The 19487-nt window shown below is 40.5% G+C and overlaps 1 protein-coding gene across 7 annotated transcripts in view; it reads right to left on the bottom strand.

The window, feature by feature from the left end:
• Positions 1-19487, bottom strand: part of PPP1R12A (protein phosphatase 1 regulatory subunit 12A) — a 178007-nt gene that overhangs the window by 66999 nt on the left and 91521 nt on the right. For all 7 annotated transcript variants that reach the window (XM_089674039.1, XM_089674040.1, XM_089674041.1 and 4 more), the window contains 8 exons: positions 19145-19239; positions 13562-13675; positions 9136-9294; positions 6107-6271; positions 5542-5632; positions 4045-4224; positions 3226-3394; positions 1212-1327 (listed from right to left, as the gene is read on the bottom strand). In XM_089674039.1, coding sequence (XP_089530165.1) covers positions 1212-1327; positions 3226-3394; positions 4045-4224; positions 5542-5632; positions 6107-6271; positions 9136-9294; positions 13562-13675; positions 19145-19239 — 1089 coding nt within the window. The remainder of the gene's footprint in view (positions 1-1211; positions 1328-3225; positions 3395-4044; positions 4225-5541; positions 5633-6106; positions 6272-9135; positions 9295-13561; positions 13676-19144; positions 19240-19487) is intronic.

Genomic DNA, 19487 nt, shown 5'->3' with positions numbered 1-19487 from the left:
TTTAAAGGATATACTGAATAAGGGGAAATTGCACATTTTTTCAGACTTATAGAGAAAAAAAAAAAAAAAAGATTTATTTTTCACATTAGACAAGTGGCGGTATGGCCAATTAGGTAATTTTGTCTCAACACTCCCACAACCATTGAGGACATCGGAGGATCCGTATCCATTTGATAAACTGTTGAATGTAACAATAGTTCCTAAACAAGGCCACCTCCAGGATTTATAAGATTCTTATGGATATGGAGGTTACCGATCCTCCCCAGTTCTTGGAAAAATGGGAACAAGAGCTTGGAACAAAATTGAATGAGCAACAAAAGAATAAAATATTTAAATTAACACGAGGTGACGAACATGAGCACAGTTGAAATGAATTACAAATGAGTAAGGCAAATAAACAAGTAGAGGTTTCACATTTATGTTGGAGAGGGTGAGGGGGAAAAGAGAACAATGGTAAACATTTGGTGGTACTGCCCGAAAATACAGGATTACTGGAAGGGAATATTACAATATATACAGGAGACATGTGTGATTACTGTAAATAGAGACCCGTAGACATGTTTATTTTACAAATTTGAACCTTTAGTAAAATTGCATAAGAACAGGGTACTATATAATCTGAGTGCGGCTAAGGGCTTGATTCCACAATTCTGGCTTGCCCCCGACCCAATATCTACAAGATGGAGGAGTCATATCTGTAACTAGTTGGAATATAGGTGGAAGAGTTTGAGAGCTCTAATGGAGTATCTGACAGAGAGAAGGAGATAGGAAGGAAGGGATACAGATATAGATAATCACAAGAAAGGATAGAAACTAGGAACTTGGATATGGACTGGGGTAATTTGAGAGGGGGGGGGGGGTAAGGGAAGGGCAGGGGATAAGATGATGCAAATGGCAGTTTATTGGGGAAATTCTCTATATTTCTGTGTGCATTAGAAGTTTTTTGTATTGGAAAAACATTTAATAAGAGATATAATACAAAAAAAAAAAAAAAAAAACACACACAAAAAAAAAAACAACAGTGCACCAGGTGAATATAATGAACCAGACCCTTCCATTCAGAATCTTTATCCAAAGGACATGTTAAACGAACACATATAAGACTAGATAATAAAGCTTACAACCCTGCCTTATAAATTAAGACTTTCAACTAGGAAACCTGTCAGAAAAACCAACGAGTTAGGAGATCAAACTATATGAACTACACCTACATCTTGTGTCCAAAACGAAACACCAGTAGAACGTCTTTTTTCTCTCGGTCGCCGTCTTTCTCGTATAGATTTTGACTGAGACTTGTCCTCCAACTCTTTTTCCTCCTCTTTTTCATCTGAAGAACAACATTATTCATAAAGTGCCTGCAAGTCTTATAAAGACAGATTTAACAGTAAAAACAGCAGGTAAACACATTACAAGTTATAACTTTTTCATGCGACTCTAAATGAGCAAAAAAAGTTGACAATATAAAGATCTGTAACACAAGAGACGTCATGCTGTAAACGTGCAAATGTACCAGAAAAAAAAAATCTAGCTTTTGCATCTGTGAATGTATCAAATTATATAAAATGTATGAAGAAAAAAACCAAAAAAAAAAACCCAAAAAAAAAACCAAGTGCCAGTTCATAAACTATATTGCCAAAAGTATTGGGACGCCTGCCTTTACACACACACAAACTTTAATGGCATCCCAGTCTTCGTCCATAAGGTTCAGTATTGAGTTGGCCCGCCCTTTGCAGCTATAACAGCTTCAACTATTCTAGGAAGGTCGTCCACAAGGTTTAGGAGTGTGCCTATGGGAATGTTTGACCATTCTTCCAGAAGTGCATTTCTGAGGTCAGGCACTGATATCAAATGAGAAGGCCTTCCTCAAAGTCTACGTTCTAATTCATCCCAAAGGTGTTCTAGCTCAGGACTCTGTGCAGGCAAGTCAAGTTCCTCCACCCCAAACTCACTCTATCATGTCTTTATGGACCTTGCTTTGTGCACTGGTGCGCAGTCATGTTGGAACAGGAAGGGGCCATCCCCAAACGGTTCCCACAGAGTTGGGAGCATGAAATTGTCCAAAATGTCTTGGTATGCTGACGCCTCAAGAGTTCCCTTTACAGGAAGCCAAGCCCAACTCCTGAAAAAACCCACACCATAATCCCCCCTCCACCAAACGGTACACTTGGCACAATGCAGTCAGGCAAGTACAGTTCTCCTGGCAACCGCCAAACCCAGACACATCCATCGGATTGCCAGACAAAATCATGATTTATCACTCCAGAGAACATGTCTCCACTACTTTAGAGTCCAGTGGTGGCGTGCTTTACCACACTGCCTCTGATGCTTTGCATTGTCCTTGGTGATGTAAGGCTGGGATGCAGCTGCTCAGCCATGGAAACCCATTCCATGAAGCACTGTATGCACTGTTGTGCTAATCTGAAGGCCACACAGTTTGGAGATCTTTAGCTATTGGCTCTGAAGACAGTTGCCGACTTCCGCACACTCTATCAATGCTTGAATTCACTGAGCACCTGAGAGCAACCCATTCTTTCACAAGTGTTTGTAGAAACAGTCTGCATGCCAAGGTGCTTGACTTTATACACCTGTGGCCATGGAAGTGATTGGAACACCTTAATCCAATGATTTGGAGGGGGTGTCCCAATACTTTTGGCAATATAGTGTATATACAAATTTTATTCGCATCCAATCTGCATGACCTGTGAAAAAAACATTGCTTCCTATGGTGCCTGTTTACATATGTCCGATGCACAGGCGGTGCGGATTCGGTGCAGTCTGAAAGTCATACACTATTTCTGAGCAGTGCGGTCCAGTTCAGGTGCAGATTACAGGCTATTGACTTCTATGGGAACCATTTCTAAACCGCATGTGTGTTAACAGGATAAGATCCTGAGCTAATCCTGTCCTGAATCTGATGTAAACCTGAAATGAAGCGGTGAACAACTAGTTGTGAAACCTGAGCTTCAATCCACACATGTGAATCAGCTCTAAAAAAAAACAAAAAAAAAAAAAAAAAGTTCTCATCGAGACAAAACAAGTTTCTTGCATAGGTAGTAGCCTACAGAAAAACTCCAAAATCATATATGACTGGGTGCCAGCTTAATCCGTAACCAAGAATATTGCATTGCACTTGGCTAATGTGGACCAGTGTTCACAGTAATACATAACAGCTGCTTAAGAACCATTACCAAGGTTTTAGAAAAAAAAAAAAAAAAGCCCAGTTACCTTTCTCTGGCTCTTTTGCAGTAAGCCTTGAGAAATTTGAGTAAGAAGATGAGAGACTAGTTAAGCTGCTTGGTCGGTTTAACTGACTTGAAGTATACAAGGAACCAGTAGATGAAGAAAGTGACGGTGTGGATGATGTGACAATAGTACTGGAAAACGGCCTGTACCTCTGGACAAACAAGAAAACATAAGAAATAAGATTGGGACTGATAATTCTTAACACTATCACTATCGCTGATATCAATAACAGAACTCGTTAGTGACCAAGTACACATGGTCTGGACCAATATCCTATTGTGTCTTTAGTTTTCATCCAAGATCTGACAAAAGTGAAAACATAAGATAAATACTGAGCTAACTAGGATACAAGCTTGTGTTTCAACCTGTCAAATAGGATTAGTGACAACGGCATTTGACATGAAATGATCCTTACCTGATCCAGGCAGTTTTGGCTGGGTTGGACGACAACATCAATAATTCCCCAGCCAACTGTTCTCGGAAGGAAAAGTGACAAAACAGGCTGGCCACAGTTTTTTGTTTTTTTTTTTTCCCCCTCCCACAATAAAATGGTGTTGGGAGTTATCTGCCCATGCTCTATTCTAATCTCTATTTACAGGAAAATGTATTCTTGGACAAGCCATTTTTTTATATTGATAGATAGCAGACAGACATTACAGAGCCTTCAGATCAGGTCTGTGTGTGAAACTCCCTCATCTATGGCCAGATTTTAGAATAGCCATTTCCACCCCAGTAACGTCTTGACTGCAAACATTTGTAAAGACCAAAGGACATAATATATTAGACAATCATTTTAAGTACCTCATCCGTGCTGCTGCGGGAGAATCTGTACCGGTAATCATCATTTTTATTTTCAGATTCTTTTTTGTCTTCTTGTTTTTCTTTGTCTTGTTTTTCTTCACTTTCCTGATCTTTAGCTGGAGTAGGGCGACTTCTGCCAATTGTTTTCTCTGCCTCTTGAAGATCTGTTAATGTGACTCCCTAACAAATTTTTTTTTTTTTTAATAAAAAAAAAAATGGAACACAAAACAAAGTTGAAATACCTTCCTTCTACTTTTATTTTAAAGCATCACCTAAAGATGGTACAGGATCTATTCACTAAAAGACCAGCATGAGCAAAGCTTTTTGGCTATACGTTTCTCGAGGGTCACAGGAATACATTTACTTTTGCTCTCCTTTAACCAGGTCTAATAATAGTGGACCGATAGCAGGAGCCTACCTCATCACTGGAGGAGCATAGTGGAGAACAGTTACAAATGTCATTACAGATCAGCTGTCATTTAATCACTCGATTCTCAGTCTTAGAGCCACATGGGGCAGCTGCAGTATAACACAGATGCTGCAGCACAGAGGGGAGTTATGCAGGTATTTTTTTTATTATATATATATCCCATACTTTGTCTTTAATACATCACCTCCAAATAAGTACAGGATCTCTCCCAAGTCCTGAAATCAGCAGTGACAATTTCTAACACCTTGCACTGCATCTTGAGTCACATCTCTAAGCCGGTATCAATTTTATCTTATATCCAGAATGCACAAAATCCCACAAAACTTCACTCATCCTCATTTATCATTGTGTGCAAAATATAAATGGTCTGGTTACCCTATGCCCACCTAACATCTTTAATCATGCACCGAAAAATTACAGCTGGAGAATAAACAGTTAATTTTCACTTATTACTGTGTGCAATGAAGACTTCATATTCCACTTCATTTTAATGTTCGCTCAACTTGCAGCAGTAATGGCAAAATAAAACCAATGCAATCTATTATAATGCACCACAAACATTTTTGAGGAAGTTGCAGAAGCATTATGCAAGAAATCTTGTAACGTGGGTTTAAAGGTTTGTTCATTAAGTGGTTAATCAAGTAAAAAAGGATATGTAATTGAGAAAGAAACCTGTATGAAAGGCTCAGAAGCAGCTATGCTCAGACTCAAGCACCACACAGAAGGTCTGGACAGAAAAGATAAGCTTACCACCAAGTCATTGTCCTGAATGAAGTATGTTTGCTGGACAATCTTCAGTTGTGGAAGCAGAAGACTGTATGCAGCCTGAGCCCTTCTCTAAAATCAGTACTTAAACCCAGACATTGCAAAGAAGGTACTGCTGTAGAAAACTACTGTCAACAGTAGCCACACCAGTATCAGCTCCAACCACCTGCCCATCTCAACACAGTTCAGTAAAGATGACTGTTCAGATGATCCTTACTACAGTATTATTAGTATAGGCCTAACAAGGCTCTAATGCATAAAAACCTTAATATAGACTTTCAAGAAGAGCATCCCGAACATACCTGTGTTGATCTTCTGGACTGCCTGGCTTGCCTTGATCTAGCTTTTCTCTGAGACTCGGATTCTTCATCACGAACTGGAGTGAGGTATGACCTAAAAACAAACGTCGGTCATACAGGAACACATAACAAAATGAATGTGCACTTTGCCCCTGCAGGTGCTCTAACTGCTGACTATTCCCAACAGAGGAGCAAATGGAAGGTATGTGCAGCTGGGGAAAAGAGAAATGCCTGGTACTTCCGGCTATAGGGAGCATTTGACTTTCCCCTTTGTTTTGCATGTGACAGTTGTGGTCCTTGGCTGCTTAGGTACCTAGTGCTTTCATACGGCACATCGTCCTGTGTAAGGTTTAAATTCTCTTCACTTCTAGTGGTGGGGAGAGCAGCAGTTAAGGTCATCCTATTCCCTTGCAATGCATAAGCAAAGCACAGGTTCACTACAAGTTATGGGACGGCACAAAAAAAATAAAAATAAATAAAAAAAAGGCATTTTTGGTCATTTGTTTTATTTTTACTACAGATGTGAAATACAATTAACAATGACGTATATGTCTAAGAACAGACATACCTCCGTCTTTCCCTGACTTCTGTTGTGGAAGGAACAGTGCCAGCGGAAGTTGTGGTCAAAGATGTGAATGTGGGAATAGGATTTACAACTGGAATGGTGACTGCTGTAGGGACAGTTTCCTTCTCTTTTTCAGAACTCTCCTCTGCCCAGAAACGGTTTGAGGTACTATGCGTGAGCAGCAACATACAAAGAAAAGAAAACACAATGAAAACTTTTTTTAAAAAACATTTAATTCACACGAAAGGCAATAGGTAAAACATTACGCTCTAAAAATCGAGAGAAAAGGGTTGACTATATAGTTGATGAAAGTTGTGGGGGAAAGATTTAGATCACTTACACCTTTTCAGAACAGTACAAAATTTCAGTGAGAAAGTTCAAAAGGAAGCTACTATCCTGTTTAGGGAGGCCTTTGCCATATATTAAATTATTTGTACAAGACTTTACAGAAATGGTTAAACCATATAAGTCAGTTTACAAAGACCTAAAAATGTGAATAAGACTTTGGCCCCTTTCACAGGGCGGGCTGCCTAGCAGGGGATCAGTGGACAGATCCCTGAGAATCTCAACACAGCCGAGCAGGCGGATGACACATCCATGTCCACTCAGATTCTGCAGAGTGGACACAGACAGAGCTCGCTCTGCTCTATGGAGCAGCTGTGGATAAAATAGACTCCACAGTGTTTACACCCAATTGCCCTCCGATCCATCTAGACGGAGGACGACAGATTTTTTGTTTTTTTAAAGTGGATTGGATCAGAGGTAACTAGGTATAAAAACAGACACAAGGCTGTCCAATAAGGTCTGCCTGAAAAACTGACAGGGGAACCTGACTGGATGCCAAGGAAAAAAAAAAAAAAAAAAAGATTTGCCATTTGCTTTAACCAAAATCATTTCACATCCTGAAGTCTTCAGGAGAAAGTTAAGTGGCCAGAAAAAGTTTAATGTAAATGTTCTGTAAACATGGGAAAAAGTGGGCGATACAATGATTTGCGCAGCAAACATTCTGCTTAGATTTAAATGACAAACTAGTAATGAAGAGTATTCAGTAAAAATAGGAATTTCCACTTACTTGTAAGTGCCATATCTTGAACTACAGTACAAGACACAGCCCTGGTAGTGTTCTGTACTCCAACATATGGAAAGTAGAGGTAAATTTAAATTCCTCTAATCTTACTCATACAGTACAGGACACCAGTTTGGCATTCATAGACCCTGGGACGTTACCAAGCAATGAATAAGAAAGGTGGGGAATAACACAGGCACTTAGAACTGTGCCAGCAGGCCCAACACACACAAGGGCTAACAGACCAAGCTTCAGAGTGCCATTGCAAAGAACCTTGCGGCAAAAGGCTGCTTCGTCACCTGGAAGAAATGTGAAAAAAGAACAGAAGACCAGGTGCCTTACAAAGTTAGGCAGGAGAAGCTTGATACTGCGATATCCAATAAACTCCCATAATACTGCAGGAGTTGTGATGTCCTTTGATGTATCCATTCAGCAATGGTTGACTGAGGCAGGATATCCCCGACGAAGTCCTGGAGACAAGAGGAATAGGGAGTCAGTCTTTCTGATGGAAGCTATAGGTTTGAGGTGGACTGATGGCACCAGTTGCCCAGACAGTGAAGAAAAATCTCCTTGGAGTGCTTAGGAGTAGGGTAAAAAGATGAAATAACTAGATCTTCATTAAGTTGAAAGACGGACACCACCAAGAAGAAAGGTCTTGGGTGCGAGGCTACCTTGTTGTCATGAACAATGAGGAATTTTTTTTTTTTTTTTTTTTTTTTTTTTTAATAGAGAAGTGCCCTACAGACGTCACAGCCATCAAGAAGGCTACTTTACTAGAGACAGTCTTCTGGGATAGCTTGGCGCAATGAGATGAAAGGAGTAAAAGTATAGATTAGCCAGAATTGAGACCAGGGATAGATCAAAGCATCTGAAGCCAGGGCTAGAGAATCCTTGGGCCTGGCTACAAAACAGGAGGTGACTTGCTGAATATGGAGGCCAAGATATCCACATCTGGGGTCCCCCATCTCTGACATATCAAGTTGTGTCAGGGTGAAAGGTCCACTTCCCTTGGTCCAGGCAGTGACAGCTAACGTAATCCCATTTTCAAATTGTCCACTCTGTCCAAGAGATGCTCAGACTTGCTTCCTTCAAGGCTGCATGACTACTGGTACCCGCTTGGAGATTTATATAGGCTAGCCATGGTGTTTTATTGCAATCTAACCTTGAAGATAGTTTTGCAACTCTGGACTGCCCTATGTTTTATTGGTATGAGCTCCAGGATGTTGATAGGAAATTTAGCTTCTCATTGTGACCATGTTCTCTGAACGATGAGGGACTGAACACTTCTCCCCAGCCTGAGAGTCTGGTATCTCATCACTTTATTCCATGGCTGGGCTGGAAATCTAGCTATGGCGTTTCATGCTTGAGTGGAGGATCATGGGCAGGTCAAGAGAAAGAGCATGCATGTTCCATGCCACCAAATCTAGTGTTGGAGTGGTCTGGAATGAAACTGGGCAAATGGGATAGCCTCAAAAAAGGCCATGAGACCAAGAACTCACATGGAGAATCTCACAGAGGGGCATATCTTTGATCTTATGTCCCACGCAGTGATGACACAGGGTCATCCAGCACTCACACACACTCTCATGATGTGCGAGCTTAGAAGATATGTAACCAGCATCTCCTCCGAGCTCTCTCCTTGCTGCTCCCAGTGCTGGTCTGACAGGAGTAGTATTGTTGTACTCTACACAAGGTGTCCCCAACCTCGCAATAAACAGTTGTGCCCAGGGAAGCTGCCCCTTCTGCCCACCCCTTGTCCTGGCCCCACATGTGTTTTGAGAGAGGGTAGTTTCCTTTCTGAAAGGAAGCCTACTACTTGGGCTGTTTAGAATTAGGTCTATGTATAGACCAGATTAGCAAGGGCCAAGGGAAGCACCCACAGTAGGATCCACTGCAGAAACCAATATTACAGCCCAGACATTTCACAAAAAAAATATATATGTATAAAAAATACTTTTAAGGATACCTGCTTAATAAGCCTGAAGAAGCTAGTGTGCTTTTCGTATTAATAGTGCTAGAAAGACTTCTTGTAATCCCAGACGATGTGATCATTGGTGTAGATACAGGGGTTGAACTGGAAACACCTGAACTAATTAGCTCATCCTGCCGTCTACCAAAAGAAGCACTAAGAAAAGGATATACATTATAAGACAAAGATCTTCACAAATCATATCTAAAAGCAAGTGTGTATTATGGATTAAATTAGACATTCTAAAAAAGAAATTACGGATCATATTAAATTCAGCAGGTATGTTATACGAAAAAGTTTATAAAACAAACAGCAGGAACAAAAAAACAAAAACAAAAAAAAAAAAAAAAAAAAACACACTTTTTGACTAAGAAGAATCTGATTAATGTTTTGAACTCTGCCTGAATACATAACTCTAAGAGTCTGTGGCAGAGTAGTCAAGAAGTATTGGCCCTTCTATGCAATTAACCACTTGCCCACTGGGCACTTATACCCCCTTCCTGCCCAGGGCAATTTCCAGCTTTCAGTGCTGTCGTATTTTGAATGACAATTGTGCAGTCATGCAACACTATACCCATATGAAATTTGTATCTTTTTTTTTTGAGACAGATAGAGCTTTCTTTTGATGGTATTTAATCGCCTCTGTGTTTTTTTAGTTTTTGCTAAACAAACCAAAAACAACTGAAAATTAAAAAAAAGTTTTAGTTTCTGTTATAAAATTTTGTAAATAAATGATTTTTCTCCTTCACTGATGTGCGCTAATGAGGCTGCAGTGATGGGCACTGATAGGCTGCACTAATTAGCATTGACAGGCAGCACTCATGGCACTGATAGGCGGCACTGACTGGCACGGATAGGCAGCACTGAAAGGCAGCTCAGATGGGCACTATGTGGCATTGATGTGCACTGGCAGGTGGCATTGATGGGCTGTGACAGGTGGCACTGCTCGGGCTACACTGATCATCAGTGCAGATGTCCCCTCTGAGGAATGGCGATTACCAGCTCTCCTCTCCTCACGAGCTGTCAGCGTGACAGCTCGTGAGGAGAGAAATGCCGATAACTGGCATTTCCTTATTTACATGTGATCAGCTGTGATTGGACACAGCTAATCACATGACAGAGCCGACGTCTTCGGCTCTTTCCGTTGATCGGTGACCCGCTGTGTCCCAGGGACACAGCGCACCAGCGATCGGCGCGCACGCGCGGTTATAGTGGGAGGACGTCTAATGACATCCTCCCAGAACTAGAGAACCGCCTTGTGCCTGTCATATGGCGAGCGGGAGGTGGTTACAGAAGCCTTCATGAACCAAATATCACAGCAGAGTTTAGATGTTTTAAACCAATCCTATTACTATAGTAGTAATACTATAGTAATAAAGTAATAAATAGGACTCATGTAGCTAATTGATAAAATGATCAGCCCAACTCAGAAAAAACATTCACAATGGTAAAAAGACTAAAGTTTGCAATAGATGGACTGAAAAATCAGCTGACTCAGCAGGGACTGTCTGAATTTTGATTAGTGTGTGGATGTTCCCTGTTCAACAGAAGTCACATGATTGACTTCTGTAGAATGGACAAACTGGAAAACTTGTCGATCAGCAGCTGCAGCTGGGTCCTGCTGTTAGAACACATTGCCCCAGTGGGGTAATCCTGAATAAAACTTGTTTGTGTGGATTGAGAGATATGCTCTTTATTTCCATTCAGCAGACTACTTGAACCAAAAAAAAAAAAAACAAAAAACAAAAACTTATGGCTAGCTTAATTCCTCTAATTGTTTCTAATTTAACAATGACCAGCAGTACAGTACCTTATTGTAATTGATACATATAGTAATGTTGCTTAAACATGTACTGCCGATAACATACGCCTAACCAAAAAAATTGGATAAAACGGTTCTTGGCTCCCTCCCAGTATTAATCTTTCCCTAGTTGTAATTTTAAAACATGAGCACAGGAAGAGAAGGACTTTGGACTATTTTTATATAATATCCAAAGGGGTTTAAACAGAAGCTACAAGATTTTAGGCCTTGCTCCAGGGTGGATAAAAATAGTTTTTAAACAAATTTGGATTTTATTTTTTATATAAAACCAGTTTTAATTTTTCAACAAAATTTATTTTAATAAAATACTTTTGAAGTAAAAATCTATCTAAAGAGTTTTCTATTTACGATGCATTAGTTTAGTTTATTCAGCATGAAAAGCTTAGTTATGTAGCATGAGGCTGTATATTCTGCAATATTTACATTTTTGGTAAACTCATTCAATGAATCCAAGATAACATGCACTGCATTGATGCATTTACACAATTGTTACACAACAGTAAACATGAGAAAAAACATGAAATAAAAGAATTGTAGTTCTCCAGCTATGTGTGATTAACCTAAAATCGGTTCGTATATTGCGGTTTTACTAACCTGACAGCTTATTATTCTAAAACTGAAACCTTCATTTGGTTAGCAAATATTAAAGATTCTAACTACCAGCAAGAATGAGTCAGATTCCTTACATTTAAAGAGCACCTGTCATTTTAGATCCATTATGGCAGTGCGTTTTAGCGGGCATCCACTCACCTGCTGCCGCCACATCCCTCACCTTGTTGTGCCACTGCTGCATTACCAGCCGTCCCATTAAATTGAATGGGACGGTCGATGAGTCAACAGCAGGTCAGAGGAAGAGCAGCTGCAGGACAAAGATGACAGCTGCTCTTTAAACATTATGATTTAATCGAGCCTTTTCACTAGTGATTTAAATCAACTTGATTTAAATCAAATCCACCCCGCCTTGTTCACACCATACATGAAGAAAACCTGATGGAAAAAAAAAAGCACAGATTGCACTTGCAGAGACACAAAATTTACATCAGTTTTCAAGCGCATTTTCCCGTGAGTTTTATACACATTGCAGATACCTGTGTAGAAAAATATCTGCATGCAATACTAGTGTTGAGGTGTGAATAGGGAACAATTGTTTTCTTTGTGCCATTGCAGAACACATGCAGAAAAATGCATGTCACTGCACATTGGTGTGAACAAGGCCCTAAACTGGAACTTTACCCATAACAACTTGATAAAACTAATGTTCCATAGCAAAGAACATACTCTCCACATTATTAATTATGATACCAAAATTAGTGTGCAGTAAATTGGCTCCAGCATTGTTCCTGTTTCTTCTTCTTGCAGGCTGTCGTTTTGCTGAAGCCCAGAGCCCGCTGAATAGTAGCAAATCTTTGGACTGTCAGCAAAGCAGCCTCTACGTGTTTTAGCACAGGGCCAAAAAATAGAGAGCAACTGAGTATGTGCGGAGCAGGATGAGACCGTGTATTACTGGATTTTAAACAGTGCAGGCATTAATTTTAATGTTTTACATAGCTTTACCAGCAAAAAGGAGCCAGCCTGAAGTGATCTAGCAGAACTTAAGTTTCATACTAAAGTTCCACTTTAATCAAAAGCTAATAAAACAGCACTGGTCATGTACAATAGTCAATAAAAACACATCAATACTAAATGTACAAAGATCACCAGCACTCAGAGGCAGGGGTAGAAGGCCAGGGTAATCATAGCATCATATTAGAGTCAGGGATGTAATGGGATAAAATCCACTTAAAGATACGAATATTGTTGAAAATAATTATAAATGTTTAGTAAGATGGTATATTAAACCAAGTGTAGCACATAAGCAACGAAGAGTTGCAAAAAGCAAAAGTTCACCTTTATGTTGGAGGGGGTGTGGGATTAAAGGAACAATGGCACACATAGTGGGATTGCCTCAAGATACAGGAGTTTTGGCAAGTGATAATCCAACAAATACAGGAGATATTGGGGTTTAGCAAATTGAGAGACCCTTGGGTTTGTTTATTCCATATTACTGAGTTTACAGTGAAAAAATATAAGAACATGCTGCTATTTCATTTGATAAATGCAGCTAAAGGATTGATCCCTAGACTTTTGGCAGGTGCAGGAGACCCCAAAAATAAAAAGACATATATGGGAAATTGGTAAAATTTGTCTTTTCGAAGATTTGTATTTATAAGTGGAATGTTTAGATATTGTAATATTAAAATTAATTTAAAAAATCCACCTATAGCAGGCACTGCAGAAACCGTGTTTTCTGTGTGAGGTCAGTGAAGAGCAACCAGCAAGCTCACCAGCTTTCCACCTGGAGACAGTGCAGATGTCATGTGTCTATACACAGTGCTGCAACTGGCCACAGAGAATGAGAACTCTCCTCCAGGCCATATACATGCACCACTACTAAAAGTATTCTTGTGAGTTTAATAGCTTTTATTAAATTTAAAAAATGTGTCCATTTTAATGCTTTTTGTGTTGTATTCCACTGTAAGTGTACAGAATATATTGTATACAAAGGGTATATACACAGTAGATATTTTATTTTGTTCAGGCCATAGAATTTTTTGTTTTTACCTTCGTTGATACGTTGTACTTAAAATCTCATTCACAGGATTATTTTTCTTTTCATCTTCCCATTTTCTTCTCGTGTAAGAACTACCAAGACGAGACAAACCGACAGAGGATTCCCTGTACAATTAAAGAGAGTGTTGACAATGGACTATTAAAAGCACTTAAAAAAAAAACAAACAAAAAAACCACTGTGACCTTTTTTTGCCCTCGATAGACACACACAGTGATGCTAAGCCACACCCCCACCTCACAGGAGTTTGACTGCCAGCAGCAGGAGCCAATTGTGCTGGATTGGCGAGTAGAACCAGGTAATCAGGTGTTTATTGATGGAGGGGGGAGAATTTTTTTTTTACCCTTAAGTGGTTGTAAACTTCAGACATTAAATATGAACAAAGCATATCCCTATATAGTGTGTACTTGTCTCAATGCATTACACCCACATCATTAAAAACTATCAAATATTGTATTACATGCTGTTTATACTCAGTCACTATATGACTCATTTTTTGCATTCTGCAAAAGACCTGGTTGATCCTCTTGACTCCCCTCTACTATCCATGTCCCCACTGCAGTTGGGGATGCAGCAGAGCAGTGTTGGCAGCCAGTGCACGCTACCCTAAGCATTTCCTCCCTATCACATCTGAGCAGGCCATGTGACCATCAAGTCACATGTAGGTGTATACACAGTGGTAAATTACAGCCAACTCCACCCTTCTCCATGCCCACTAACCAGCTAAACACAATGGGGGGATATTACATTGTATTTCTCTTCTGTTCATTTGCTTTCCATTTTAATAAAAATAAACTATTCACACTTCTATTTCTGAAAGCATTCTTAGTTTACAGAATTTACACCTTTTGCACAGAATACACGTGTGTGTGTACATAATATACACACACACACACACACACCATACATACACGTGTTCAAAATAATAGCAGTGTGTTGAAAAAAGTGAATAAAGCTCACAATCCTTCTAATAGCTTTTATTTCCATACACACAAATGCATTGGGAACACTACGCATTCTATTCCAAATCAAAACGAAGAAAAATATCAAATTTGTGTCGTTCCTCTAACAAAATTGAAGAAAAGTGATTAGACTGTTCAAAAAAATAGCAGTGTTTGTATTCTTCTTTACAAACTCAAACATTCACTATATAAACTGAAAAATGTTTGAAGATTTTGCTTTCCTTTGAATCACTTCATTAATATTTAGTTGTATAAGCACTGTTTCTGAGAACTGCTGTACATCTGTGTTGCATGGAGTCAACCAACTTCTGGCACCTGTGTACAGGTATTCCAGCCCAGGATGATTGGACTACATTCCACAGTTCTTCTCTATTTCTTGGTTTTGCCTCAGAAACTGCATTTTTGATGTCATCCCACAAGTTTTCTATTGGATTAAGATCCAGGGATTGGGCTGGCCACTCCATAACGTCAATCTTGTTGGTCTGGAACCAAGATGTTGCACGTTTACTGGTGTGTTTGGGGTTGTTTTCTTGTTGGAACACCCATTTCAATGGCATTTCCTCTTCAGCATAAGGCAGCATGACCTCTTCAAGTATTCTGATGTATTCAAACTGATCCATGATCCCTGGTATGCGATAAATAGGCCCAACACCGTAGTATGAGAAACATCCCTATATCATGATGCTTGCGCAACCATGCTTCACTGTCTTCACAGTGTACTGTGGCTTGAATTCAGTGTTTGGGGGTCGTCTGACAAACTGTCTCCGGCCACTAGACCCAAAAAGAACAATCTTACTTTCATCAGTCCACAAAATGTTGCGCCATTTCTCTTTAGGCCAGTCAATGTGCTCTTTGGCAAATTGTAACCTCTTCAGCACCTCTTTTTTTCAACAGTGGGACTTTGCGGGGGCTTCTTGCAGATAGCTTGGCTTCACATAGGCGTCTTCTAATTGTAACAGTACTCACAGGTAACTTTACACCTTCTTTGATCTTCCTGGAGCCGATTGTTGGCTGAGTCCTTGCCATTTTGGCTATTCTTCTATCCATTTGAATGGTAGTTTTTAGCTTTCTTCCACGTCTTTCAGGTTTTGGTTGCCATTTTAAAGCATTTGCGATCATTTTAGCTGAGCAGCCTATCGTTTTCTGCACTTCTTTATATGTTTTCCCCTCTCCAATCAACTTTTTAATCAAGGTACGCTGTTCTTCTGAACAATGTCTGGAACGACCCATTTTCCTCAGAATTCAGAGAGAAATTCACTGTAACCAGCATGTACAACATTTGCTGCCTTCCTTCCTTAAATAAGGGCAATAATTGCCACCTGTTTTTCAAAGAATGAATGACCTCACTAATAGAACTCCACACTGCTATTAGTGATTAGTATTAGTGATTCAATTACACAGAATCAGCAGCATGCATGTCATGACTGTTGGGTCTGTTGGATTTCTATTACTCTACCACACCTGCTAGTAAATTACTTGCCATGTAGAAAGTTCATTTCTACCAAAAACAGTGATTGATCAGGTTAGTGATGTCTGACTGCTATTATTTTGAACACAACTGTACATACGCACCATTCATAAGAGGCGGGCTGGTCTGGAGCAGCACACCAGACAGTTCCGCACTCCTGTGAGCCCCTGTAAACACATCACTGCACTAACACCATCCTCTGCCTGAGAAACCACCGAGCTCTCAGTGGCTTCAATTTTAATACAAAGTTTAAAAAGTTAGCACGGTGAAGTTAATACATTTCAAACATAGGTTTGTTTTTACAGGAACCCTGTCTGCAACAATCGACTTAAAGTCCAGGCTTCATTCGTCATGGTGGGCATACTCCAAAAGGAAAATCAAAATGATATAAACAGTGTTGCGCTGCACTGACAATGCGGACCACTAGAAAATGGTGCCCATAGATCCCTATATAAATGAATGAGCGCCATGCCATACAATTATATCCCCTGATGAAGCCATGTGACTCTGTGGCCTAACGCGTGGGGGAGGGGCTCTGAAGTCAAGACGTTTAAAAAGGCAACACACAGCAAGTATACTACAGATTACAAAAGCACACTGTGGATTGATTTTACGTTTTACAGCGACTTTAACTCGTATTACATGTGAGTGCACTACTTTGTTTTAAAAAGAAGATGAGGCACTATGTTATTACTCTTTATGGTACATATACTTATGGAGGAAGAGTCCTAATGAAGTGAGGAGACCCCTAACAGTGAAGAGTGATATTCCCATCCAGCTCTAAGTTCAATTAAAGGGACACAAGCCTTATTAGAACCTTACAATGGGTTGGTCATATATACCAGGTGAGAGCACAGCCAGTGAAGGTGTACATTTTATTATTGGTGGATTGCACGCAAATCATTTTTGTCACATCATCAGGAGTGTGAAGTCACGGATTGAATAAGGACATTTTTTGCAGCAAAACTGATTGTAATTTTACATACCGTATTTTCCGGCGTATAAGACAACTGGGCGTATAAGACGACCCCCTACTTTTCCTGTTAAAATATAGTGTTTGGGCTATACTCACCGTATAAGACTACCCCTCTTCCAATGCACACCAGTGGGAAGAATCGTGCCCATCATTGGTGTCAGTGGGAGGAATAGTGTCCCATCATTAGTATTAGTGGGAGGAATAGTGCCCCATCATTGGTGTCAGAGCGACAAATAGTGCCCCATCATTGGTATTAGTGGGAGGAATAGCGCCCCATCGTTGGTGTCAGTGGGAAGAATAGTGCCCCATCATTGGTATCAGTGGCAGGAATAGTGCCCCATCATTGGTATCAGTGGGAGGAATAGTACCCCATCATTGGTGTCAGTGGGAGGAATAGTGCCCCATCATTGGTATCAGTGGGAGGAATAATGCCCCATCGTTAGTATCAGTGGGAGGAATAGTGCCCCATCTTTGGTGTCAGTGGGAGGAATAGTGTCCTAACATTGGTGTCAGTGGGAGGAATAGTATCCCAACATTGGTGTCAGTGGGGGAAGGAATTGTGTTCCATCATTGGTGTCAGTGGGGGATGGAATAGTGCCCCATTGTTGTCAAGGGGGGGGGGGGGGAGAAGAAGTGCCCCATCATTGGTGTCAGTGGGAGGAATAATGCCCCATCATTGGTATCAGTGACACCAATGATGGGGCACTATTCCTCCCACTGACACCAATGACACTTGCTGACCCCTGTTCCAGTATGATGCTGCAGCCATCATATGTGGTTGCAGCAGCACCTCTGCACGGCACACTTACCGGCCGCTCCACTCGATTTTCGTGGGGCCACTCGGCTCCGCCTCCTTGCCAGTGATTGGCCGCCTGTGTGTGCCTTTCCTGAGCTACAGTTTTGGCGGCCAATCACCGGTGAGGAGGCGGAGCCGAGCAGCCGCGCGAACATCCAGTGGCCGAACTGAATGAAGGAGCAGCCGCACTTCCTGGACTGGATCGTCGTGGGACCGGAGCCAGGTAAGAAACAGCAGCCCCTACTTAGTGACCCTTCCGTTGGAGGGGGGGGGGGGGGGGGGCGGCGGCACCGCGTCGCCCCCCTAAAAAGTGCCACCCTGACGTATACCTGCGTATAAGACGACCTCCGACTTTTGAGAAGATTTTCAAAGGTTAAAAAGTCGTCTTATACGCCGGAAAATACAGTACTTTGTTTTGGACTGTATTTCATTTTGTTATCACTTATTTGATTGTCAGTGGAGTGCGACATTGTTTATATAATTTTGATATGACACATTGGTATGAGTATATGTAGAGTGTAGGCGACCCACTATTTCTATTTCATTTTTTATTTTATCACATTGGTTAAAAATTCACAATATTGATTTAGCACATTAAGTTAACTTTTCTCACACCATAGTAGCTCACAAGACCCCATTATTTAAATACCCCAAAAAGGAGTGTTCAAGAACTGGGTGCCGCAGTGATGGACCCTGTCCCCGCACAACACCCTGCGCCTGAAAACATGTTGCACCATGTGCCAAGGTAAGTACCTATGAAGAATCTAGGGTCTGGAGTAAGCAAAACAGACTGTCCCCAGAATGTGAGGTCCAGGTACTGGACCCAAGGTTTTACTGCACCTATCCAGATACAGTGCTTCTGCATAGGCATTAGAAGACAGGTGTTGACTGAAGAATTTGAAGCAAATAAATGTAATAAAATTTTGAAGCCTTTAAACAAATACCTTTTAAAAATCACCGAAAGTACATGTTAAAGTATTGAGCAAAATTGACCTCTTCCCCTCTACATTTACCAAGAACCTTACTCCCTACACAGCAATGAGGGAATACTCTTGGGAATCAAGGCAGCAGCATTATTTTGCTGAAGAAAAAAAAAAAAAAAAATCAATTATGTATGTGGGATGGGATGGCCAGAGATGGAAGTGCTGCATGCAAGCATGCAGCTATCACAACACTGGTTACAACACAGTGCTTAAATTACACTGAAGCCCCAGCCAAAGTTAGCACACTGGAAAACTAGCAGAACATGTTTTTGTACTTGTTGAGCTTTTAAAAATGATAAAAGAAATATGAATGTACTGGAAATAGTTTTTGCATTTTTTATTTTATTTTGCCCCAACATATGCTTTGAGTTCTCTTAATAGTATACATTACCTATTTTCTTTTTCTTCTATATCAGAAGTACTTGCAAGACGCCTAGGTATTGTTGGAGCTACGTATGCAAGCCGTGTCCCTCTACCATCTTTCTCCTGAAAACCAAAGCAAAAGCTTGGGTTAATGACTCAAAGTGGGGAAACAAAGATCATGATTAAAGCCCAGAACAAACACCTCTAAAATAAAAAGAGCAAAAGGCAGCCCCATATTTGGATACTTGGAGCTTCAGTTACAGGGATTTGTGTATATCTCCCTGAAACTATGCTTTAAAATTTAGAAATCAAAATGTTTATTTGAAATTTCTCCTAAATAAATACTTGTATGTGCTTTGCAATGTAAGTCT

This window comes from Staurois parvus, unplaced genomic scaffold, assembly GCF_062004578.1.
Source record: "Staurois parvus isolate SC_StPar_1 unplaced genomic scaffold, SC_StPar_1.0 ptg000147l, whole genome shotgun sequence".
NCBI classification, from domain to species: Eukaryota; Metazoa; Chordata; class Amphibia; order Anura; family Ranidae; genus Staurois; species Staurois parvus.
Note: the sequence above shows the minus strand (reverse complement) of the source record. Positions and strands in the feature narration are given on the sequence as shown.